The 26745-nt window shown below is 38.4% G+C and overlaps 1 protein-coding gene across 3 annotated transcripts; it reads right to left on the bottom strand.

Moving 5' to 3' along the window:
* Positions 1-11477: 11477 nt before the first annotated feature.
* Positions 11478-26575, bottom strand: LOC126083319 (cytochrome P450 1A4-like). Of its 3 annotated transcripts, XM_049896931.1 has the most exons (8): positions 26386-26575; positions 23301-24139; positions 21443-21566; positions 17342-17431; positions 17125-17245; positions 14685-14771; positions 13388-13612; positions 11479-12530 (listed from the first exon to the last, which is right to left on the bottom strand). In XM_049896931.1, the coding sequence occupies exons 2-8, from the start codon at positions 24120-24122 to the stop codon at positions 12521-12523; spliced, it is 1479 nt and encodes a 492-aa protein (XP_049752888.1). In that variant the 5' UTR covers positions 24123-24139; positions 26386-26575; the 3' UTR covers positions 11479-12520. The 3 variants fall into 3 exon arrangements, with proteins under 3 accessions (XP_049752886.1, XP_049752887.1, XP_049752888.1); XM_049896929.1 differs by having other exon boundaries at positions 11478-13612; positions 26386-26574; XM_049896930.1 differs by lacking the exon at positions 26386-26575 and adding an exon at positions 25555-26379 and having other exon boundaries at positions 11478-13612.
* Positions 26576-26745: the final 170 nt, after the last annotated feature.

Below are 26745 nucleotides of genomic sequence, written 5' to 3'. Positions count from 1 at the left end.
AGAACTAGCTATCATGGAAATATCAGTACTCCCAAAATTAAAATTAAAGTGTTATGCAACTCAAATTATAATTTCAATGAGCTATATTTATTATTTTTTTTATTCTATGGGACCGTATTAAATGATCCAAGAATATACATGAAAGAATAAATCCCTAGAATGGCAATGAAATTCATAAATACTGATAATAACAATTAAGAGGGGAAAGGAGGAGACTTCCAGATAAGAATATAAATTCATTGTGATAAAAAGTTATAATTTTGGCACCCATTAAACCTGCTGCCATTGAGTCAATTCCAACTCATAGCAACCCTATAGGGCAGATTAGAACTGCCCCATAGAGTTTCCAAGGAGCGCCTGGTGGATTCGAACTCCCGACCTTTTGGTTAGCAGCCATAGCACTTAAGCATTATGCCACCAGCGTTTCCAACTAATTTTGGCACAGAAGTATGTAAATATATTGGTCATGCATGGTTGAGCATTCAAAGAAAGTTTCAGAATATAAGGAGTCTTGATATAACTTAGTGAGAAACGGTGGCTAATTTAATAAATGGTGTTGATATGACTGATTATCAGTCTAGAAGAAAACAAGGCTTATCTCTACCTATGGTGGGATGGGTAGCTTTTCTGTGGCTTTCTTCACCATGGTCTTGTAACTCCCACCCAAATGACTGGGTGGGAATGTGCAAATAAGGTAATTGTGGCCCACCAAGGGGATTGGTCTGTTTGCCATGCTGCTAGGCTTAAAAGAGAACAAATTTCAGAGCAAAGAGAAGGTCTCCCCACTACCAAAGAAGATGAGCCAAGAGCAGAGCACATCCTTTGGACCTTGGATCCCTGCACTGAGTGCCTCCTAGACCCTGGAGACATGCAGAGAGCTATAACACTGAAGATGGCAATACAGCAAGAAGCAGCAGCAGAGAAACGGCAGCAGCAGAGACAGCGGAACCATGAGACTGGTAGAAAACCAGCAGGAGAGGGCGCAGTGGGCTTTCCGGCCCACGGAGTGAGAAAGTTGAGTGCCTTCCAGCCAAGGCTTACTGGCAGAGTGTGGTGCCTCCAGGTATTTATCAGCAGAGCTAAAATAGCTTTGTAACACTTGCCCAAACCGGGCAGAGGCCAAGGGCCAGAGAGACGAGCACCTGCTGGTACGGCGGCGAAGAGTCTTCCTGATGGAAGAATTATATTCTGAGTGTTCCTGAATCTGAACTGTAACCTGTTTATTCCCTAGTAAACACTATAACCATGAGTTTAGTCTATGAGTTCCGTGTGGCCCTTGCAATGAATTACCGAACTCAGCAGAGAAGCAGAGATTGCTGTGGAATGGACAGTCAGTGTCAGAATTGGTAAAGATGGCGGAGAGAGGAGGCATGTGTGACCTCCTCCTCATGGGAATCAGCCCTGGGCTGTTGGTCTTAATTCTCCTTCCTTCTTGTGAAGTTAGAGGAGGTCAGACACTGCCTCCGCACCATTTTTACATTCTTCCTTTTTTAAGAAAAATATTGGGAGATAAATTTAGGGTGGGGAAAACTTTCCCAAGGAACTTCAAAAGCTGTAAAGAACAAGCTAGAGATTTTGGCTGTTTTAAAACTACAAATTTTTCTGTATTAGAAGATACTATAAACAAACAAAAGATACAAATTCAAAAATATGCCTATGAATTAAGTGTGGAAAAGGTTCTCCTTTGGTAAGAAACTAGTTGTTGAAGGGTCACTACATGTAAAACTCAGCTGTGGAATTCACAGGTCACTCATATATGCAACAGAAAGAGAAATTTCAAACTTTCTCAGTCAAACTTTGGAAGAATTTCACAGTTAATACTTAAGCATTCACTTCTCAGAAATACCTTTCTAATGAAATGATACTTCCATAAAAATATGAAAAATTGCTTCAAGTCTTTATTTAAAATAAGTAAATAATAAGCAAAAACGCATTAGTTGAAAAAGACAGAATGAAATGGCAAATGAAACACAAAGGTGATGGGAAATAATTAGTAAGATCTCAAAATGTTCCCTTCTGGATTTCCTTTTCTTGTCAGGAAGACAGAGTCTAGAAGGGTCAACAGACTTACACTTTGACCAAGCAGGAATTCTAGAAATGTGAGTCAATAGAGAGAACATCCTGTTTTCCATTCCCAACTGCTGCAATGAGAAACAGAATTCCAAAAAATATAAAAGAGGCTTGTCTCAAGATAAACAGATGTAAATAATCACTTCTCCTAGACTACCCATAAATTATGAACAAAATTTGAATCAACTCTATAGCCACGGGTTTGGTTTTTTGTTTTTGAATTTTAGTAACTAAAATATATTTCAAAGGCAGAAATTGTTCTTATTAATGGCGAAAAGGCTGAAGCATCTCTACTGCTGGAAGCAAAAAGAGAAAATCTTGGCAAACCTGCTGTCTCAGGAGGCCATGGCAACTGTGACCTAAAATCATCTGTATTGGGGGTGAATGGAGTTGGAGGGGGGATCATTCACTTTTGAAAGACTTCAGTGAATGAATGCATTCAACCTGTCCCAGATTCATTTCATTAAGAAAGAATGAACTAACTAACATTGCCAGAATCAAGCTCACTTAAGGTAATAGGCCAGGATGAAAAAGATAGAAAATACCAAGCATCGAAGAGGATGTGGGACAATGAAAACTCTTTTACGTTGCTTGCTGTTGTCAAGTCGATACTGAGTCATAGTAACCCTAGAGGACAGAGTAGAAGTTTCCCACAGGGTTTCCTAGGCTGAAATCTTTATGGGAGCAGATTTTCAGGTCTTTTCTTTCTCAGAGAGGCTGGTGGGTTTGAACCCCCAACCTTTTGGTTAGCAGCCAAGTGCTTAACCATTGCCCTTCTAGGCTCAACTATACTCTAAACTCATTGCTGTTGGGTCAATTCCAACTCATAGAGGCCCTAAAAGACAGAGTAGGCCTGACCCACAGGGTTTCCAAGGAGCAGCTGATGGATTTGAACTGCCGGTTTTTTGGTTAGCAGCTGAGCTCTTAATCACTGCCCCATCAGAGTGGGAGGGTAAATTGTTACAACCATGCTGAAGAATTAGTTGGCCGTTCTAAAGTTGAGCGTATGAATGTTTTATGACTCAACAATTCCATTCCTAGGTTTATATGGCCAACAGAAATGTGTATATATGTTCATGAAAAAGTGTGCACAGGAATGTTTGTAGTAGTTTCATTCATAATAGACCCAAACCATAAGAGGCCTAGATGGCCTCTATCAGCAGAATACATTCATAATTTGTCATATATTCACCCAATGAAATGTTCTAAAGCAACGTGAATCAGTGAACTCCAACTACACACAGTATGGTATTGGAGGTCAAGATAATGGTTATCCTTGGGGCACAGAGAGTGGAGATTGGAAGGGGGTTTGAAAAGGGGCAGGCCTTCTGGGATGCTGGCTGTGTTCTGTTTGTAAAAGTTCATTAAGCTGTAAAATTACATTTGTGCACTTCTCTGTATGTGTGTTATATATGTCAGTGAAAATTTCCCCAACAAACGTGTTTGTAGTATAGAGCAGGGAGCAGTGGGGAGGAGAATGAGCAAGTTAACTTTCCTCTAAACACAGGGACTGTTTACAAAAATTTTTTAACAAAAAGTAAACAGCAACTTTCCATTTATAGAATAAATCACTTTATGCCTATCTTGCCCAACAGCCTGGGAAAAACAACATTTCTGGTTCTTATCTCAATATCAAAGACTATTATTGCTCTTATGCCAAAGAGCTGTTTTCCTACTCTTGGCTCCATTTCCCAATTATCTGAAATATGTAGAATATAAATATTATTAACTACAGAGATATCATCTTGTAAACCACTTCTCTGCCCATAGTAACTGTAACTTTGAAAATCATTTTGCATAACACTATTCTAAGATCCACAAAGGCCCAGTGAAGTGAAATTGTGAAAAATAATTTGAATGAGAATGAGTCCTCTGAGTACCGGCTGAACGACTTTACATTTAAGACACTGTCTTAAGCACTGCTAAGACGGTAAGTGAAGATCTGTCTTTCAAAGGTATTAAAATCTCTTCCCAGTATGCTAGATTTAGAAATTGCCCCATTCTTACCCACTCTGAGATGGCCAATCCTCTTGGCAATGCTAAACAGATAAATGAAAGTCAAAATGCCAGACAGGACAGTAAGAGGGATGCTGAAGTCCAAAGGGGCACACTGAGTGTGGAATGCTAAAAAATAGTATAAAATAGGCCAAGAAGGCTCCGAAGACTCATATGGAAGACTTCTTAGAAGAGTCGCCAGCTGTGCAAAGAGAGAAATCGGCACAAGTGTACAGATAGGTTTGATCAACAAAGGGCATTTACACACAGAAAATAATTACAAAAGGATTTTCAAGTGTACACTCCACTTGTGAGTTTGAGGGAAAAAAGAAGTTGGAATTTTTATGACTAGTCTTAGAAAGAACAATTAAAATATGCATATATGATTATATATATGTGCATTATATATGTATATATAGGTATGCATGCATATATATGGATATGTTGGTATGTGTATATATTGTTATAGATTAAATTGTGACCCCCAAAAATGTGTGTTAACTTGGCTAGGCCACGATTCCAAGTATTGTGTGATTGTCCTTCATTTTGTCATCTGATATGATTTTCCTAAGTGTTATAAATCTTACCTCTATGATGTTATATAGGGTCGCTAACCCAGTACCCAGTGCCGTCGAGTCGATTCTGACTCATAGCGACCCTAAAGGACAGAGTAGAACTGCCCCATAGAGTTTCCAAGGAGCACCTGGCGGATTTGAACTGCTGACCCTTTGGTTAGCAGACGTAGCACTTAAACACCACAACACCAGGGTTTCCAGGCATAGGGTCGCTATGAGTCGGAATTGACTTGACGGCACTGGGTTTTTTGCCTGGGTTATGATGTTAATGAGGTGAGGTTAGGGGCAGTTATGTTAATGAGGTAGGACTCAATCAACAAGATTAGGCTCTGTCTTAAATCAGTCTCTTTTGAGATATAAAAGAGAGAAGCAAGCAGAGAAACAGGGAGACCTCATACTACCAAGAAACAAGAGCCAGGAGAGTAGCACGTCCTTTTGACCTGGGGTCCCTGTGCTGAAAATCTCGACTGGGGAAGACTGAGGACAAGGACTTTCCCCCAGAGCCAAAAGAGAAAGAATACCTTCCCCTGGAGCTGGCATTCTGAATTTGGACTTCTAGTCTCATAGACTATGAGAGAATAAATTTCTGTTTGTTAAAACCATCCACTTGCGATATCTCTGTTGTAGTACCACTGGATAACTAAGACATATACGTACACATATAGAGAGGTGAATGATGATAATACAATCGTGCATCTATATGTGTGTGTGTATGTGTGTATCCATATATAGAGATACACACACACACAATTGTATTATCACTATTCACTTCCAACTCAAAAGAGCTTCTGAAGTTAGGGGTCATAAATGTCATCTTTTTTAACCCTGTTTTTTTTTACCTAGTTAAGTGTCTGGCTTAGAGTATGTACCCAAAAATACTGGCTAAACACTAAATAAAGTGTTATTTAGTATGTAGAGCTTCTTAACTGATAGATGAATTATCCCAGACTTCTAAGTTTTTATAGTCTCTCCCTTTATTTTTATTCTGGATTTCTCCCTTTATTCTCAGTCATCAACTTTTTTTTAAATGGTCCAAAACTTCTATAGCTGGCTGTTTTCACTCAGAATTCAGTTTTCTAGACTGAGTCTGAGGAGTCATCCTTTCTATACCAAACCCATGTATTTTACCACAGATAACTGTCATCCTTAAGTCTTTCTTCAGCCTTCATATGAAGTCACAAAAGTGGAGGGAATTTATCATCTCAAATAAATGGAATACTAAATGTAGTGTACAAACCTAAGCTGAAATGGAAAATTTGTATTTTTGTCAGCATTCTATTTATGACACACTGTCACATCTTACTCTGTCCATGTAAGTTTATACATTTTTTAATAAAATCAGTAAAAGTGCAATATTTCAAAGTTGCTATTTTTAACATATCTCTTCATGTCAATACATACAATTTTGCAACGACAGTTAAACAGCCAGAAATGTTAACCATCTCTGTGTATGTACCATACTTGAGTTTTAAAGTTTAGTTTGGAATATTTTGAACATATAGAAAACTAGAATGAATAACGTTAGCACAGACATCAACTCACCATTGAGCTTTATGAAATAAAACACTGCAGTATTGGAATCCCAGGGTACCTTTTCTCATCCCACTTCCCATCCTCTCTCCCTACAAGGCTGAATTTTGTGCTTGTTGCCTCCATGTATTCATACTATTACTCTATATGTATCCACACACAATACGCAGTGTCACTTTTCAGTTTTAAAAAAAATTATGTAAACGACGCCTTGTTCTACATGTTCTTTTGCATTGTGCTCTTTTAAGAACTGAACATATTTTGGAGATTTATCCATGTTGATTTGTGTGATGCCAGTATAATTGTTTAAACTACTATAGAATACACAACTAGGTAGAATAACTGAAATATACTATATGACTGTAACTCTATTTCCTTTCTCTAGCATCTTAAAGCATGAAGTTATTTCCAATTTTTCACTATTACTAAAAAAAAAAAAAAGTTAGAAAGAGGCTTATGTGTGAGCATTTCTCTAATGAAATGGTGGGTCTCAAGCAAGTGCATCTTCAACTTTATTAAAAATTTCCAAGTGGTTCTTCATACCAGTTGTACTACGTACACTCCCAACAAGAGTGAACGCAAGTTCTCATTTTTCCAAATACTCACCACCACTTGGATTGTTAGGCATTTAATAGGTTTCCAGTCTATTCTATGCGAACATGTGTTTTAGTGTGGCTTTAATATGCACTTCACTGATTATGGAGCCCTGGTGGCGCAGTGACTAAGAGCTTAGCTGGTAACCAAAAGGTCAGCAGTTTGAATCTACCAGCTGCTTCTTGGAAACACTATGGGGCAGTTCTATTCTGTCCTATAGGGTTGCTATGAGTCAAAATTGACTCAACTGAAATGGCTTTGGTTTGGTTTTCACTGATTACTATTGACATGGGTAAGTTTTCATGTTTCTGACCCTTTGAGTCTCTGCCTGTTCATGACGTTTGCCCTTTTTCTTTGTTTGGGCTGATTATTCTTTTCTTATTGATTTGAATAAATTCTTTAAAATTCTGGGTAATACTCATCTGTTCTACGTATTGCAAATCTCCTTTCCACTCCATGACTTGTTTTTGCTTTTGTTCATACGCCTTTGGTTGAACAGAAAATTTTTATTTCAATGTATTAAATGAATTAGTCATTGCTTGTGAATTACATTTTCTATATCTTGTTTAAGAAATTGTTCCTTATCTTTCTAAACATATATTGTTCTAAACATTTGAAATTTTGGCCTTTCTCATTTAGACATTTAATCATTTAATCCACCTGAATTGTGTAACTTTAGAGTGAATTTAAAGTATTTCTTCTATACCATACCAATTGCCGTGGAGTTGATTCTGACTCACGACCACGCTATGTGTATCAGAGTACAACTATGCTCCATCAGATTTTCAATGGATTATTTTCAGGCATTTTTTTCAAGGCACCTATGGGTAAACTCAAACTATCGGTATTTTGATTAGCAGCTGAAAGTGTTAAATATTCGCACCACTCAGGGACTCCCAATTCTTATATAGTCAATTTTCCTAGATCCACTTGTCGATCAGACTCCTTGTTCTTTTCCTGCTAATGTTTACTGTCCCTAGATTACTGGTGAAGAGAGTGGTGAGATGGGGATAAGGAGACAGTGTTTGGGGCCCTTTATCTTGATTTCAAATAAAGAAGCAGTTTTACATAACGAGATGCTGCTAAAATTTTCTTTGCATTAGTGGATACACTCTTGAAACCACTGCCAATGTGGAAACTTACACAAACTCTTAAGTGAGCTTCATAGAGATTTTAACCCTTAACAGCCAGCTGATCCAGGTTATACTATTTAATTGTTTTAAGCCTCTAACCTCATCTGCAAAAACGAGTTTTTCATACCTATTCTGTCAGTGTTGTGGAAACCCTGGTGCCGTAGTGGTTAAGAGCTACAGCTGCTAACGAAAAGCCTGGCAGTTTAAATCCACAAGGAGCTCCTTGGAAACTCTATTGGGCAGTTCTATTCTGTCCGACAGGGTTGCTACGAGTCGGAATTGACTCAACGGAGGTGGGTATAGTGGGTATAGTGTAGTAATGCTTTTTGTCTGTTTGTTTGCTTAAAGAATGAATGACTTCGTAAGATACCCTATGTGACTTTGAAACATCAGATTGTGTATCCACATACCTGGAGGCCTGACAACATCTAATTTTACAGTCTAATTAATAACTATGTAGATGGTAAAGTCCCCAAAGACTCTTTCTGCCGCTCTTAAAAAATGGCTCTGATACCTTGTTATATGATGTGGATTGAAATGGCATCTGAATTATAGGTTTAACAGGGAAGAAATCAGAGAATTGCAATGTGGGAAAGTCTCTAGGCTTTATAAACTTTGGTGCAAGTTTTCTCATTTGAGGAATACTTGAAACCAGGCTTAGCCTGTTTCCACTTGTATCATGGAGTAGATAATGTTTCTACACTAGTCTTTTTCTTCATGATGTTACCAGGAACCCCAAGGAGCTGAAGATACAAGGAGGGCAGGGAGTTACACGTATCCATTTATATTTGTATGTAGAGAATGTCTAATTCCTATAACTTTGTATTATGAATTGAACCAAGTTGCCAAAAAATATGTGTGGTAAATCTTAACCTCTATGCCTGTGGTTATAGTCCCATTTTGGAATGGGTTGGCTTTGTTAATGAAACAGGATTAGGGTTTAGGGCATTCTTGAGTTAACCTCTTATGAGATACAAAGGAGATAAAACACGCAAAGGAGGAAGCAGAGATGGGGAACGCTCTTGCCAAGTCACGTGGAGATCTCCAAGGAACCTGGAAATAAGCTGAAGGGATAAAGACCTTCCTCCAGAGGCAAGAGAGAGAGAGAGAAGTCCTCCCCTAGACCCGGTGCCCTGAATTTGGACATCTAGCCTCCTAAACTGTGAGAAAATAAATTTCTTTTGTTAAAGCCCCATACCTGTGGTATTTCTGTCAAAGCAGCACTAGGTTGCTACGAGTCAGAATCAACTCCAGGGCAATGATTTTTTTTTTTTTTCTTGGTTTAGATAACTGAGGGAAACCCTGGTGGCATAGTGGTTAAGAGCTACAGCTGCTAACCAAAAGGTCAGCAGTTTGAATCTACCAGGCTGTCCTTGGGAGCCATATGGGGCAGTTCTACTTTGTCCTATAGGGTCACTACGAGTCAAAATCCACTCTACAGCAATGGGTTTGTTTTTTGGTTTAGATAACCAAGTCTGCTTTTTTACTTCATATATAACAGCCCTAAGGACCTCACTAATCTTGGATTACCGTGGATGTGATAGGCAGAGCAGTCAGCAGCTGCTTAGCCATTACCAAGCAAGACCTCATCCTATACATTATCATCAAAACTTTAAGTAACAGATAGCCCTGTATGTGGCTCAATTAGCAGCTGCTCAGCCATTGTCAGGTAGAATCTGCCCCTCCTGTCCATTGGCCTCAAAGACCCTGAACTGCTGTGTGTGGTTCAGTTCCTGTCTTAACCGGTCAAACCCAGTTCACTAGCCTGAAAAGTATAAGATCTCCACCCAGGGCAGGACTTATCTGCTGTTTTCTGAAAATACTAAGGAAGAAAAAAGATGCAACTTGTCTTACTGCATCTGCACACCATGATAACTTATGTAATCCATGATGTTTGTATGTACTTGTGAAGAAGGGTATAAAAAGTTCTGCTTCCCTTTGTTCGGAGAGCTTGTTTTGAGGTATACACCTCCTTGCCCCTTCTTTCATGCTTACAACAAATGCTCTTCTTCTCTCTTCATCTCAGTGTGTCTTTATTGATGAGAAGCTGCACCAGGCAGGACTTGCTTTGGGTAACAGATACACATACCCACATAATGTCAACTATGTTGTTGTTAGATGCCATTGAGTCAATTCCCACTCACAGCGACCCTATGTACAACAGAAGAAAACACTGCCTGATCCTGTGCCATCCTCACAATCCTTGATATGCTTGAGCCCATTGTTGCAGCCACCATGTCAATCAATCTCATTGAGTGTTCAACTACAGTATTCTATAAAACCAGTTGCCATTGAGTCGATTCTGACTCATGGGACTTTTACCAATTGCCAATCTGACACAAAGGGTCCTTGTATTTTCCTGAGTAAGAATGCATGTGAAAGACAAACTTTATCTTCAGCAAGCTTTATTTTGCTTGAGTCAAGCAAAAGGGGTCAGCAGGAATCTAAGCCTCTCCAAAAGACTGACTCAAAAAGGGAAGCAAGGTTAGGGCTTAAATGGGTTTGGTGGAGACAATAGAGTAATGAATATTTAGTAGGCTTCTTTCAAGGGGCAGGTACTTCTCAGAATGGCAATGCATGTTAATTAGGTTGCCCATGCATCTGGAATCCAAGATGGAACCCTCTGATATTCAAGATGGAGTACTCTCAGCAGCCGTTGGCATCACTTATTATGGGATATAGCACAAGTGCACTGACCTTTGGCACTACATCACCATATTCAGAGGGCTAAGGAGGGTTAGGAAACCCTGGTAGAGTAGTGGTTAAGTTCCACAGCTGCTAACCAAAAGATTGGCAGTTCGAATATGCCAGGCACTCCTTGGAAACTCTACAGGGCAGTTCTACTCTGTCCTATAGGGTCGCCATAAGTTGGAATCAACTCGAGGGCAGTGGGTTTGGGTTTGGTTTTGTTTGGAAGGAAGGTTAAACAGCAGTCACGCTTCGTTCTTCTGCGCATGTGGGAGCATGTAAAGGGGGAAGGGACTAGAAAAACACTAAGACGGAGATAGTAATTTACAGGTTGTTTCAGCCTTATCTCATGCGGACAGGGTGTGGTTCCTGTTTACCCAACTTCTAGGTAGTAATCTTTTAACAGCTTTTTTGTTCCACCAGCACAGTTAACCCTATCTGTCTCAGGACTGTGTGTGTCAGAGAGGGGCTGTGCCCCATAGGGTTTTCAATGGCTGATTTTTTCAGAAGTAGATTGTCAGGCCTTTATTCCCAGGAACCTCTGGGTGGACTTGAACTACTAACCTACTGGTTAGCAGCTAAATGTGTTAACCATTTGTACCACCCAGGAACTCCATTAACTTCTCTATAAACCCACAAACTCTATGGGCATAATGAATCCTGTGTGTAGTTTCTAGGTGATAATTTTAAATATTGATGTCAATGTAAGTAATTTAGATACAATATTTTGGTACACTCTGTTGCCTTTGATTACATTTCATAAAATAAATTATTACCTCAGGAAAAGTAAATACATATAATTAGAAACTCATCTTTACATATTAAATGACAAAGAATATTTTTGTTATTTTGCTTTTACACTTTCTTTTCCTTGTTTTATTCTTATCCATGTTTTTAAAAATACGGAAAATGCAACCTTATGAATTATGCAAAAGCCCAATAGTACACTATTTAATTATGTCTTACCAGAATAGTAAAAGAGCAAATTAGCATTTTATAAAACAATGTGTTAAAATAAGAATATAGAAACATCTTTGCTTACTGTTAAAAAAAAAAAAAACAAGAGATTAGAAAATATAATTCTTTAAAGAAAATTCCAGATAAACAGATACCAAGATTTCTATAGTGTTCTAGTCAACCCCATTATTATTACATACACAAAATATTTGACAGTTTCTTATAATAAAAATGTGACAATGGTTTTATTTTGATGCACTGTCACTGGGATGGAAACTCTGGTGGCGTAGTGGTTAAGAGTTACAGCTGCTAACCAAAAGATCAGCAGTTTGAATTCACCAAGCGCGCCTTGGAAACCCAATGGGGCAGTTCTGCTCTGTCCTTTAGGACCACTATGAGTCAGAATCAACTCGACTGCAATGGGTTTGGTTTTTGTTTTCATCACTGGGATAATATAATCAAAAGCTTTAATAGAATAGAAGCCCTGGTGACTCAGTGGTTCAGCACTTGGCAGTTTAAACCACCCAGCTTCTCCTCAGGAGAACGATGTGGCAGTCTGCTTCTGTAAAGATTACAGCCTTGGAAAAACTTATGGGACAGTTCTACTCTGTCCTGAAGGGTCACTGTGAGTCAGAATTGGCTAGTTGGCAATGGGTTGGGTTTGGTTTTGGTTAATAGGGTAGCAGAAGAATTTAATTTTTTTATTTATATTTGGAAACGAGGCTAAGTCCTAAATTTACTTTGCAACGTCTCTAAATTGTTTAACTTCTCTGTTTCCAGTACCATGTCCTTATCAGGATTGCCACTATTTAGAGCCACACCTCCTGAACTGCTCTCCCTGCCTGAATCCGGCAACAGAGGAGCTCTGTCTCCCAGCTTCCAGGTGCTTTCTAATGCCACGCCTCCTTACCGCTTCAGTCTAGGATGCACGGTCCTTCATTGTCCTTGTCAAGCTTGTTTATGTACCTTGGCTCATTATCAAAGCCAACTGAAAAAAAACATAGGAAGTGCCGGGTACTGTATTAAACAGTGTATAAAAATAATTAGTATCTATTTTTTCCCTCATAACATGAATACTTAATAGATACCAAAAGAAGTTGGTAACATAAAAACAGCCAATTTGCCTTCAAGCTAAGATTTTTGATACAGAAAACATGAGTCAATACGAAAATGGCTTTTGAGGACATTTTCATGGCTTTTCTTTACCTCTTTAAATCTAGCGCAACCCATCTATTATCACCATTAAATGCTCTCTGCTGTTTTAGGCTACCTTAGTTCCCTTCCCTGGCCCTCTTAAGTGCCTATTTTCTAGATTTCTGAACATAACTTTAGTATCAGAGCCTTGTTCTTATTCGGAACCCTACATTCAAAACAGCTATCAGCATATCTCCTCTATTTGAGGCCTAAAGGAAAGGAAGACAACCCCCTTTGCCAGCCTGGCCAATCACAATTCCGTCTTTCCCTTCCTCCCACGCTCACAGGGATGAATGAGACACCGCCCTGGGAGACACTGACCTAAAACTCCTGAATTACATCCCAATTCCCCATTATCTGAAAATATCTTCATGAGACAGTAGCTCTTTATAAATGAGGTTGTATACTACACCTCATTTAAATAGTCCCCACCTTAGGACGATAGGCAAAGTGTTGAATTAATACCAGGGCCCAAGGGGAGATCTTTAAATTACTTGTAAATGAATGTGAATCTTTTTTTTTTTTTTTTTTGTCTTTCCTGGATTAATATGAAACTCTCCATCTAGTCTGAGGATCTAATCAGGCGAACCCCCTGAGGGGCGGAGTTCTGCTTTGAGTTGGTACGGTTTGGGCTTCATGGTTAACCCGTACATGGGCGTCAGGTCGAGCTGGGCTCCGGGACATTTCTGCAGCTTGAGCTGTTGCAGGACAGTGGTGAGGAAAATGAATATTTCATTCCGCGCAACGTCTTCCCCCAGACACTTCCGGATTCCCATTCCAAAGATCAAAACTTTCTCCACAAGACTTTTATTCAGTTCTCCATTTTGGTTTAGGAATCTCTCAGGTTGAAATAAATTGGGATCATCCCAAATAGTTCTGTATAAAATAGACAAAAATAACATTTTAAAAAGAAATAATTTTATCATTTTCACCTTGTTGGCAAGTTCTCCATAATAATTTTGCAGCAAATGTTTTGTTCAATGTTGGAATATCCTTTATAAATTGTACACACAGACACACATACGTAATTATTATGGAGATAATTATATATATAATTATTATGTATGTGTATAAAAAAACATATGCATATAAATGTGCATCATTCTATCCGTTAAATATAATGGTGGATTTAGTTACTATAAAGATTTAGTATATTTGTTATTTTATTTTCACTAAAATGACTTGTAATTCATTAGTTAATAAAAAACCAAACCCACTGCCACTGAGTTGATTCTGACTCATATGAACCCTATAGGACAGAGTAGAACTGCCCATAGGGTTTCCAAGGAGCAGCTGGTGGATTCAAACTGCCAGCTTTTTGGTTAGCCGCTGAATGCTTTAGTTAATAAAAGACCTGAGAATTTATTTAAAATTTTAATTATTTTAAATTAGGAATTCCACAAAATTCATATAAGAATATTCCTTACTTTCACTGCCTGAGGCACCTTCATCTCCGCCCTCCATTTCATGTTTGATAAAGGTGAGCTTCTAGCTGCATTTTATTCAACTAACATTTACTGAGTGCCTACTATATGCCAGACATGAATTTAGGTGGTGGGTAGAGGAAAAAACAAACAAAAAATCAAAAAAAAACAAATAAGAGAAAAGCCATTTATGCTTGGTGACCTCCATTCCAGTGGGATTTCAGACTGCATCTCAAACATCAGCTGGCCATACTCATGCAAAGGGTGATCCCATAAAGTCTTTGGCAGACACCTACGCCATTGAACCCACTTCTGAAATTGGATTTTCCCTAATTGAATCTGTATTGAGATTGCCCTTCCCATTGCAGGTGAGGAGGGAAAACTGAACTTCTTCCGAAGTTTTTTCAAGAGAAACAGAAGGCATAAAGTTTGATTAAGAAATATATGAATCTTTTCCCAGATTGATAAATAGTAAACAAACAACCAGGCAGAGTTTATCTCCAGAAATCATCGTAGTGACTTACTCATCATGGTTTACTTGGTACATGTTAATAAAGGTGCAAGTTTTCCTGGGAATGAAATAGCCATTCAGAGAAGTGTCCACTGTAGTACTGGGAAAGCAAAACACGGCATTACGGCACATTCTGAAAATTCAAATATGCCATCCCTCAACTTCCTTCCACAATTCAGATTATTTTTTACTATAATAATGACATGAAACCCTTATAAATCTGTATTTTATTAATTGAAACATCTATCACCTATTATAAATTAATAATTTATTAGTTTTGTATTTATTAAATGTATGGCACACTTACTATATGCAAGGCATTGCTATAAGCTAAAATCTTAACAGAAAATTCTCTCAATATTTCTATGACAGAGCTGACCATGAGCAGGCAGACGATTACATCAAGGGAAAACGGCAGTATTAAGCACTTTCTTGTACCAAATGTGCTTCTGGCTTTTATTAATAGATTAGAAAATCAGATCATAACATCTTTTAGCACTTGGTGGAAGGAATAACGGATTTGGAACTCTGAACTCCAGAAGTTTCCATGAATGATGTGTTCCACACATCTCTTACCTGTTCTGTGATTTTTTTTTTCCTAACTGTGTAATGGAGGTGTTGGTTATATGGGAAGATCTCTAAGTTACCTCTAGAACGAACATTCTTTTCTCTAGTCCCGTTTTCAGTCTCCTATCTGTGACGCTTCCCCTTTTACAACACTATAAGTATGCATGGTTGGGATTCAATCATGCTACTGTTTCCACATGCATTCCCCACCTCACTAGATTGCCCTCGCACTCACTTCTCCCCAGAGGAGAAGCAGCGATGTTTTTATTTGTGTTTGCAAGAAGATGCTAGCACAGTTGGCTTAGCCATTCTTAAGTTCTCCCTTCACGCCAGTCAACCTGTAGAAACGGTACATCTCATCTACAATGAGCTTAGAGGAGCAAGTCCATCCTTCCAGAGCAAGCCTGTGGTTGTCCAATCCTGCCACAGACAGAGTGGGGAAAATACATCTAATTCAGGTGAGAAGTTTCAGCAAGCCTATTTGGTCCACTTTAAGCCCAATCCTCCAAACAAGCTCTGATAATTAATAAAGCTAATATTTTGACCTCTATTTCATCTATATCGATCTCTCAACTGGTAATGAACTTTGGCAAATAATATGGGCATTACATGCTGGGTGGCCTCAACACCCAAGAAGAGGGAAAGCCAATGAGTAATGGACCTATTTTTCTGAAAGCATCACCTCCTTCTATGAACAGCCCCTTGCCTATCTCAACACTTTCCTGTCCACACCTTTTGTGGATTCAGCTCCTCAGATGTGTTTCCAGGGCCCCAAAAACGTGTCTCCTTTCATTCCAAGTGATGCACATAAACTTGGTAGGACCTCTCTGCTCCTGATTACTTAGTAGAGGAGTAGGTCATGCTTTTTTATGGAGTACCCAATGTCACCTTATGAAAGTCGTTGAGACAGAAGAGTTGCTTCTTTAAAAGTAAGTTAAAGACAAAGTTTACTTCAACCAGGAAGAAGGTCTGATTCAGTATCTAAAAGGAAGGTGTCACTGTGAGTTGATAGGCATGGCTTGTGAATAAGAAGAGCAAACTAAATACAGGAGTCTGTCTCACTCAGTGTCTGGCCTTGACTCTGTTCAGCTGGTCATTGGTCTTATGGGTGGTTGGTCAGCCGAGGGCACTATGTATTTCTATGACCAACTACGGAACACATACATCAGCTTTCTGGGAAAAGATACATTCCTGCTTCTTCACTACTTAAAGGTAGAAAGGAAAAAGGTATTGAGAATTGCATTCTGTATTTTAATTGTGTGAAATAAAAATAGTTCAAACTACCATAACTTTTGTTCTCTACATACATATTTAATAAAAATATATATATATATTTTTCTATCTATTTTGGCAATGCATTTGTGTGCTGGAGATTCTGGCATAAGGTTCAATAATTTTTCAAATACCTATAAATGTATTTTCTCTTTAACCTGTTTGTGGCAAACTTGGGTTCCTCAGTCTATTGCCTAGAAAAATTGCGGACTCCTAAAAATGAAGCCACATCAGCAGGAGGCTGAGGTTGTCTACAGGAGGAGGTTAAGTGTGTCTGTCTGTATGCTATCTCATGGCCAAATGTGTATTATAGTAGATGTATCCATTGTTTGGAATTTCCATATCCTTTTCTGCCCTTAATAGTACATGTAACATGAAAGTTAATGGCATCATACTTTGGTTATGAGGAAAAAGTGCAAAAAATATGCTGTTGCTTTACTCAAACATTTCATTCAGGGGTACAAAATAAAATAAAATCAGATCTAAAGTAATATTAAAATAACAATTATCTTAACATAGGTGCTAAGGCACTTAAAGTATTCCAACAAATCCCAAGACTTTTCATCTTGCCTCCCAACCACGGGTTGCTTTTTCAAAGAGAATCGTATGCTCACCAATGAGGAATAGTGAAAGGAAAAAAGGAGGCATGTCTGAATATTTCATTTACAAAAGCTTCTGTATAGGGTAAGATTTTCCTGTCATCAAATCTGGGTGATTTTAGTCCGATGTTTCCATCTGAAAGAAAAATTTTTTTAATTTAATAATTAAATTGATAATCATAAAAAAAAACTTATATGACTAAATTATAATTTTTATTTCAAAGTATGTTACCAATTTCTTCTTGAATTTTGGCTTGAATTTCTGGATAGCGTATCAGATAAAGAAAGCTCCAATACAGACATGTTGATACCGTTTCAAACCCTGAAAAATAAATGAGAGAACAAGTCACAAGAAAAAGTATTTACTTCATATTCAGGTACTAAGAATTAGGGGAAAAGAGTCTACATATAACCATAAATTAATAGAACCACAATGAAATAATTACTGTACATTAGAGTGGATTTAAAAATATGCCATTGAGTAATCTCTAACTCATGGTGACCCATGTGTGCTGGAGTAGAACTGTACTGCACAGAGTTTTCAATGGCTGACTTTTTGGAAGTGGATGGTTAGGTCTTTCTTCCCAGGTGCCTCTGTGTGGACGTGAACACCCTATCTTTCAGTTAGCAGTCAAGTGCCTTAACGGTTTGCACCACCCAGGGACTCTTTTAAAAATATTAGTGTTATTTATCAAACATGTGGGAACATTGGTAACATTGCACTACATGACAAACTTTATTGTTATGGTAATAACGATGACTATAATCTACGCAATATTCACAATTACAATTGTATGTGGCTATTAAGTGTTTGAAGCCCTGGTGGTACAGTTGTTAAGACCTTGGCTGCTAACCAAAAGTCAGATGTTCAAATCCACCACCTGCTCCTTGGAAACACTATGGGGAAGTTCTCCTCTGTCCTGTAGGGTCATTATGAGTTGGAATCATTATGGCAATGGGTATTATGTGTTTACTCTGTTCTAGGAATTATATATATTTTCTCTAAATCATAATCCAGACATGTAAGGCATGTATAATTATGTTCATTTTACTAAAGAGAAAAGCTGTGCCACAGGTACATTATGGCCTTTGCTCAATGTGACTCATCTCATACGAGGCAGACCCAAAACTTAATTTGCATTTATCTGGCTCCAAAGGCCTGGAGTTTGTATAACCACATAATGGAGGATTGAAGAGATTCATATTTTTTAAACAATAATTTTTAGTGTACTTATACCATCGCCATTGAGTCGATTCTGACTCATAGCGACACTACAGGGCAGAGGAGAACTGCCCCATAGGGTTTCCAAGGAGCGGCTGGTGGATTTGAACTGCCAACATTTTGGTTAGCAGGCATAGCTCGCCATAGCTCTTAGCCACTGTGCCACCAGGGCTCTTAAATAGTTTAAAACTCATCTTTCCAACAGGGCATCTTTATTTCTGAGATTATCTAGGCATTGATTAGATGTTTTTCATTACTGAATAAAAAACATAAAGCAAGGAATTCTACATATCAAATTTCATCTTTACTCAAGGGCCATGCTAAGACTATGTCAAAGAATGTGATCAGTTCTTGAAAACCTAAAACTCAGAAATGTCAATTTAAAAAGCTCTTTCTAGTGGATGGTTCAGTATCGTAGGAAACGTGCCTGATTTGCTGGAGTAAGTTTGTTCGATCCTCTACTTTTCAGTCTTCATTCTATTCACTCACAAAAATTAATAGTGTTATTTGTGTTTTCCACTAAATGTTATAAAATCTAGTAGCAGAAATATGTTTTCAATTCTATATATTTTATTTCCAGCTTCTCATGATTTTTTTTTTAATGGCAACAATGATGAAGATATTTATTAACTATTGGCCACTTAATTTCATTGTCATTTAATGTACAAAACCCTATGAGATAGGGGCTGTAATTACTCTTACCGAGAAATTTGCAGCATAGTGCTGGCGAAATAATTTGACCAAGATCACAAAGGGGCAGAGCTAGAATCCGCACTCAATTCTGTAACTCCACAGCATTGGAGCTTAAGCATTTATTTGTTCTTTAAAAAACTTGCATCTCATCGTGTACAAGCAATACACTCAGCTTTAGCCTCAGAGCAGTCATCCCCTTTCTGAATTTCTCAAGTCTGGGTTTTCACATCTTTTACACAGAGGAATCTCTTCAGTGAGCCAGTAAGTTCTCCAGTTTGCAACTAACAAACTTTCTAATATGGACTTCATACTGCAAGAAATTACTCCAAAAGTAAGTTGTCCAAATAAATTTGCTGATCATGGCCTCTATAGTAGAGTACAGTGTGGTATGAAAAATTGGACATTTATGCAGAATATATTGACTCTCTTCTTTAGCAACAGAGGAAAACAACAACAACAACAAATAGGCCATGGATAAATATCAGGATTCAGATTTTGATCATCATATATTTGCCTTTTTATGTCTAGGCTTAAGCAAAATGCTATTATCTATCTTGGTAGATTATCTAAATTTTATTGAGTTCATAAGTAGTGATTGGGAGAAAGCTTGACTATGTCCTAAGGGAAAACCAAATCATTTCTATGATCGATTTGAAAAGTTAAATATGGAAATGTAAATGCTAATAATATAGAAGCATGGATTGAACAGAATGTTACAGGTTTTATCCATTAAATATGTGGTTTATAGCTCACTATTTTATTCTAATAAAGTATAGCATTCATCTCACTAGTGAGGTAGCAGGCACTTGTGGAAATTTATTGTTTTCTTGGTTTTCATTATCACTCTTATTTGGATTCAAAATACAAATTCCATTTGATGTATTTATTGAGTGGATAAACCCTTTGTACAGAAATGCGTTATACTGAATACCTCTTTTTTGCAAGCATTTTAACTAAAAATAATTTTAACTGGGCTGCACACATCTGATATCTCTATTCTTTATCCTAGTTACTTTTGTGATCTGTCATAATATCACATTTATTGATTACTTGAGGGTACTGACAGTATTATATATGTCTGTAATATATTTTGAGTTTATCTCATCAAATCAAGATGAAAATAAAGCCCTCTTGATGTGTTTATCACACCCACACATACCTGGTTCACAGTGGCATTCAAGCTTTAAAAAAAAAGTGCTCAAAAATTCTAACATTAGTACTTAGCATCAGATAGTTGCCAGAAGAAAATGTTAAGTACAGCGTGATCATATTTATATTATAAATAGCCAGTGCATCCATCAAATTGAGATTATTATAAAAGTAAAAGGTAAGCATATATACATACAGGTGTATATATTATACATATGGTATATTTGCAAGCAACACAAATCAAAATGAATGCCTCTGTTTACAAGGAAAATTCAGGAACACACATGCATAGATCCTAGAAAAAAATGAATCAAGGTGCCAATAAAGATGGTATACAATAAAAAGAAAGGAAAACTAATAAATTGGAAGGCCATCCTACCTAAAATGAAACTGCTAAGATATCCTTAGTATTCTTGTTTGTTCGTTAGACTAAGGAAATTGGCTTCCTCCAGTCTACGATTTTATAGAAACCATAAGAAAGATGATAGATAAAAATGATTTTAAAAAACCATATAATTTAAGAATGGTGGCAATATAGATTTGTACAGTCTTCTTAAAAAGAATTTGGCAGTATGTATAACAAGCTCAAGAATATTTTTAATAGTTGATCCAGAAATTCTGCTTCTGTAGATTTACAATAAGGCTGTCATCCAAAAAGAGGCAAAACTGATACACAAAGATGGTCTTCTTAACATTACCAAGGTAATCAATATCTGCATCATCTGTGCAGGCTGTCCATCCCAGAGACAGCAGATGGCTAAAATGTAAGGGTGCATACCATGGAGCATAATGCAACCATTAGAAGCAGCAAATTAGAAATATACATAGCAACCGGGGCTGGATCTTAAAAACATAGAGTTTTATGAAAAAAGTTAGAAACAGATTGAGATCTAAATAGCAATAACATTTATATAAATTAAAATATATGATAATACAAGAATATATGGCAATACGTGATAAGAGAAGTAAAGCCCATTTTGTAAGAATACATTCATATAAAAAAGGTAGCACTTTGAACCCATTAAGAATAAACGCCAATGGATTAGTGGAAGCAATTGGGAATGGGTGCAGGGATAAAAAGTAACAGGGAACTAGCTAACTAACTCACTAACTGAATAAATAAATCAAGGCCGTGATTTCAGTGCCCAATGATGTTAATGCACCATAAACTACACAAAATGGCAAATACGAAAAGAAATACTATAAATAGTGGAAAACAAAAAATTGCAATGATTTTTGTCTTATATATTGATAAATATTGTCACATACCAGCTCCAAATAGGTCACCCACAGTGTTTATGATTTCATCATCATTTAAGGTGGCTGTTTTAGTAGCAGCATGTTTGTTGTGGCACGTATTAATCAGAGCGTCAGTAATGTCTCGGATATGGTCCTGAGGAGACAAACCTTAGCGTGATTACTCACCTCTACCTATAACTATAGGTCACATCATATATGAATTCCACGAAGGAAGAGCAGTAGCGTCATGTAACTTGAAATGAACCCAATGTGCTTATGAATATAAGTATATTATTTTAAACTTTGCAACCATTTTTGCTTGAAAAAAGTAATGCATAATCTTAAAAGAAGGTAGAAGAGAAAACCAAGCTACAGAACTCATTCTTTTTTCTTCAAAAGCATCTTTCAATCAATAGAAACAAGTGCCTTAGTCTATGAGCACACTTAGAAAATGTCAGCATTGGAAATTAACACTTACAGAGAAACTACGTGGCATTTAATATAATACACCCTCTTCTCACTTATCAACACGGTTAAGTTCCAAAGAATGGTCATTACGTGAAATTGGTATTATATGAAAATAGAGGATGACCACATTAGATCACAAAATGGAGGATGACAGTCATTATATAACTGCTAAATTGCATCATTACATAACTGCCAAATCACATCATTACATAACTGCCAAATCACATCATTACATAACTGCCAAATCACATCATTACATAACTGCCAAATTACATCATTACGTAGCTGCCAAATTACATCATTACATAACTACCAAACCACTGAGAATTATGGCTCAGCCAGGTTGACACAGAGACTTACCCATCAAAGCCAGCATGACTCTCGCCTCACACCTTAGCATTCATTACTACCATATGTACATCGTTAATGCCCAAAATACTTGGATAGTAGATTTTTTACTATTGTTGTAACCGTGAAATGTCGAATAACGAGATAGTCAATAAGTAAGGAAAAGGTGTAAAAGGTTTCTGGCTGTACTGTGTGGATTTTACTGTCATCATAGGGAAATAGATGGGGGATAGATTAGGGAATGGGAAGAAAAGTTTATGAACTCTTACAAATTCTTACACTTACAGTACCTAATTAGAGTTCCTGGTTGTACCTTGAAACAGATTGTCTTATTGTTTCGTTGGAGAGGACTCAACTCTCATACCTTTTCATGTGCTCAGTTATCCACCTTGACCATCTACCTTTTCCTGCTAAATTTTTTCCTATTACCTTCACCTTAGCTGGTTGGGGTCAAAGAGCTAGGATTCTTTCTGGCAGATTCATGTCTCATAAGAACATTTATTCTTCTGGGAACCATCAAATTGGGGAAAAATCATTTGAATGGCCTCATAGGAAAAGTCTGCTTCTGTCACCTGGAGAACGTTACTGCATGTTTTACGATCTCAAAATTCATTTCTATATAGTAAAGGAACTCAGGTAGGAGATGTAGGCATAATGGAAGTTTTTGAAAAAAAAAAAAAACTGATGTTTTTAAGTTCAAGACCTTACAATTTCAGATATACTTAATGGCACAAAATGAAGAGACAAATGAGTTGGCTCATTTCTTTAAGGAACCCACCTACATCTGGAATTTATCAGTCAATTACAGATTCATAATTCATGCATGTTCCCTTAGAACTGGGGAAATTTCTGAGGTCTCAAAGACTAGAATTATCATAAAGGTCCCTACATGAGAACTGAGTATTACTCTGCTATAATCCCATGGACTAGGGCTCAAGTTTACTAACAGCATGGGTAAGTCTCATTGTGGCGAAACCAGAGTGAAATGATCCAAGGTAGAATACAACCTCCTGGGTACTCAATGCTTCTCACCATTACAAAACCCGTGTTTGGTATGAATTTAAATCCTTACCTTATCATAGGTAGTAAGATGATCTTGTACATGTAGTGCAATAAACTGATACAGGGCCTGATAAAATTTCCGGGGAGCATTTATAACCCCTAGCGGAAGGTAGCGGAAACACGGTATGAAATCGGCAGGGTTAGCCGCACTGGAAGCCTTCAATAGCTCATCATTCGTTTTAACTATCTGAAGAAACTCCTCATCATTGTGTTCATATCTTTTGCCAAAGCAAAGGGCGCAGACAACATTGGCCACCGAACAGGTGATCACACTTCTGGGCTCAAAGCTGCCATTCTTGGAGGTCAATTCTGCAAAGACTTTCACCAGCTCAGAAACTTCCTCTGTAACATGTTCCTCAAGCAAGCAAGAGCAGGTGGAGGATTTTGCTTCTGCTTTGGAAAAAGTTCTTAAAGCATTAGAGGCAATTTTCTTATGAAGCTTCCAACTTTCTCCATAATTGACTGAAAATGAAAGACTCTTTTTTTCTGCCAGGACAGAAAAGGTGTGCATATTAGGTCTACCTGCAAATTTCTCTCCATCCTTGAGCAGTACTTGCTTCACCATTTCCATTCCATTCACCACCACAACAGGCACCGTTCCAAGTCTGATAAGGAAGACATCTCCATATTTCTTCCTCATCTCCATAAATGTCAGGTAAGGATGGTCTCCAATCTGGGGAAGATTTCCAATGATGGGGAAAGACCACGGGCCAGGAAGAGACACCTGCTTTCCATCCCTGTTCCTTAGTGCTCTTACAAAAACAAAAACTATCACCAAAACTATAAGAGAAGTAGTCGCCTCTCCAGGAGTGACTGCCAAGCTGAATATCATCTTCAGGAATAAAGCACCTGAAACAGAAAAATGTAAACCCTATTTTCATAGTTTTCAGCATAGACAAAATAGACTTTCTCCCTTGAAACATTTAAAAGCAAAGTACAGACTCTTCCGAGGATATCAAAAGTCATTCTTAACTGACCACGAAGAGGGAAAAATCTTGTAAAGCACAATGCATCTTTATCTCAGTTCTATTCTTCTCACAAACCCAAACCCAAATCTGCCATTCAAGTCACTGACCATAGACAGAGAGGAGGGAAACTCAATGGAGAAAGCAACGTGGTGTTTAGAAAGAGACTGCGGCTATACAAGTTGACTTCATACTCATTATCTGGAGGCCTTCATCCCATCACACCCTCAGAGCATCCCATTTTCTCATCTAAGCATTATACCTCACAAAATTAGCCACACCTTCTTCCAACAAATGTTTACTGAACTCCCTTCCCATGTCAGGCACTAAGAATACAAAATAAAATTCCACAAACTATTTCACAGGACTATTAAGGACCTCTGGAAACCTGGGTGGCGTAGCGAATTAGTACTACAGCTGCTAACCAAGAGGTCAGCAGTTCAAATCCGCCAGGCGCTCCTTGGAGACCATATGGGGCAGTTCTACTCTGTCTTATAGGGTTGCTATGAGTTGGAATTGACTCAATGGCAGTGGTTTTTTTTTTGTTTTGTTTTATTAAGGAGACCTAGCGGCACAGTGGTTAAACACTCAGCTGCTAACTGAAAGGTTAGCAGTTCCAACCCATTAGCCACTCTGTGGGAGAAAGATCTGGCAACTGGCTTCCGTAAAGATTAGAGCCTTGAGAACACCATGGAGCAGTTCTACTCTGCCATATAGGATAGCTTTGAGTCAGAATTTACTCGACAGCAATGGGTTTAATGAGGAAACTAGATAAACAAAAATAATACCACAATATGGAAGATTCTATAGGAGAATTGGATACAGAGTGGTCTGTCATCATTTGAGGTTCAAGTGAAATAATTATAAAAACAATGTACTGTGAGGTAATACATAGGTCATGTTATGGAAAGGCTCAGAGATACAAAGGCGTTTTTTCCATGTAGTCCCCACTGTTTCTCATTACCAGTCATTTCCCTCTGCTGTTGTTTGTTGCCATGGAGTTGATTCCAACTCACTAAACCCCTGTGTTACAGAGTGGAACTGCTTTACCAGGTTTTCTTAGATGTAATCTTAATGGAAAAAGATCGCCAGGCCTTTTCTCCCAGGGTACCACTGGGTAAGTTCTACTCACCAACCTTTAGGTTAGCAGTCCATTGCAAACCGTTTGGGCCACCCAAGAACCTTATTTACCTCCAGTACTTGCTTTTTATAAAATTCAGTTTCTCTTGGGCATACACCAAAACCGCGAGTCTGCACATGGACAATAATCAGAGCCGTTTCCAAAGGCAGAGTACTTACCTGCTTAGTACAGGTGAGAAGTGGATGTGGCTGGAAGAACAGTGGACCCTCAGGAAAGATGACTGAGTTTCCCTACTCACACTTCTATTTAGCTATAGAATGTCAGTCAAGTTACAATCGCTTTGGCCTCAGTTTCCCCATCTGTAAACTGATCACGTCAGACTAGAAGATGCCTAAGCGTCCTGCCAGTTTGGTTTTCTGTAGTCAAAGCTGGAGGCAAGGCAGGGTGGAAGGCTGAGAGTGGTGCACAGGGATAATTGCCCAACAATATTACTTTGCAGGAGTCCCCAGAGCAGTTAACAGTTCATCAACAGAGTTAAATAACTGTGCTATCAGCCCGGGCCATTCTCATTTCTCTTATTAAATTCTCTCTGGCAGTTCCCCAGGCGCAGATGTCTTGCCAACTTTCCCATTGACTTTCTTGGAAAGCACTGAAGGCACCTTCTGTTCCTATTGTTTTGGGGTGAACTAGGCCTGAGGATGGGGGTGTAAGGCGCCCTGAAGGTGGGCTACTACCCTGTTAGAGATTCAAAGTGACCACTAACCTCTTCAGAAGAGCGTCATGTAGCTGGAAGGTTTTTGTACTGACTCTCAAGCCTGTTTGCACCTTAGACCTGCTGGGGGCTCTCAAACAATAATAACCTCCAAGTCCCAAACAGACTGAATAAATCAAAATTCTAGCGGTGGATACATATTGAAAAACTCCCCAATGTGTGTGAGGGGAATTTCGGATTGAGGACCTTTTTAGTGGAGAACGACCTGCCAAGATGATGAGCAAACAACCTCAGCAGATCCACTTAGCCAAACTGCACTGAAACTTGGAAGGCTCACCTGCGCCCGGCAATCTTGCTAGTCAGTGCGAGGAATCTGGCGGACGGATCTAAAGACACAGCAGGTTTTTGAAAAAAGCTGGCTGTATCCTAGGGGACAGAAGCAGTCTCAGCCACAGCATCAGCCGGTCCCCAGAGCCTCTCTTCTGAGAAAGGCCAGGAGAAATGGGTCGCTTCTTGCCTTGCCTCTGCCCCAAAAGAGCCGGTGAGGGGTGGACCTAGGGCCCGAGAGAGGAGGAGTTTGGAGCTGGACCAGGGCTTTGGAAGCAAGAGGGGGAGGATGGAGAGGCTCTGAGGCTAGAATTGGGTCCGGAAGCTGGGGAATTCCCGAGTGAGTGGCGAGAGATGGATCACATCTGAA

This window comes from Elephas maximus, chromosome 9 (assembly GCF_024166365.1).
Source record: "Elephas maximus indicus isolate mEleMax1 chromosome 9, mEleMax1 primary haplotype, whole genome shotgun sequence".
In the NCBI taxonomy this organism is placed as follows: domain Eukaryota; kingdom Metazoa; phylum Chordata; class Mammalia; order Proboscidea; family Elephantidae; genus Elephas; species Elephas maximus.
Note: the sequence above shows the minus strand (reverse complement) of the source record. Positions and strands in the feature narration are given on the sequence as shown.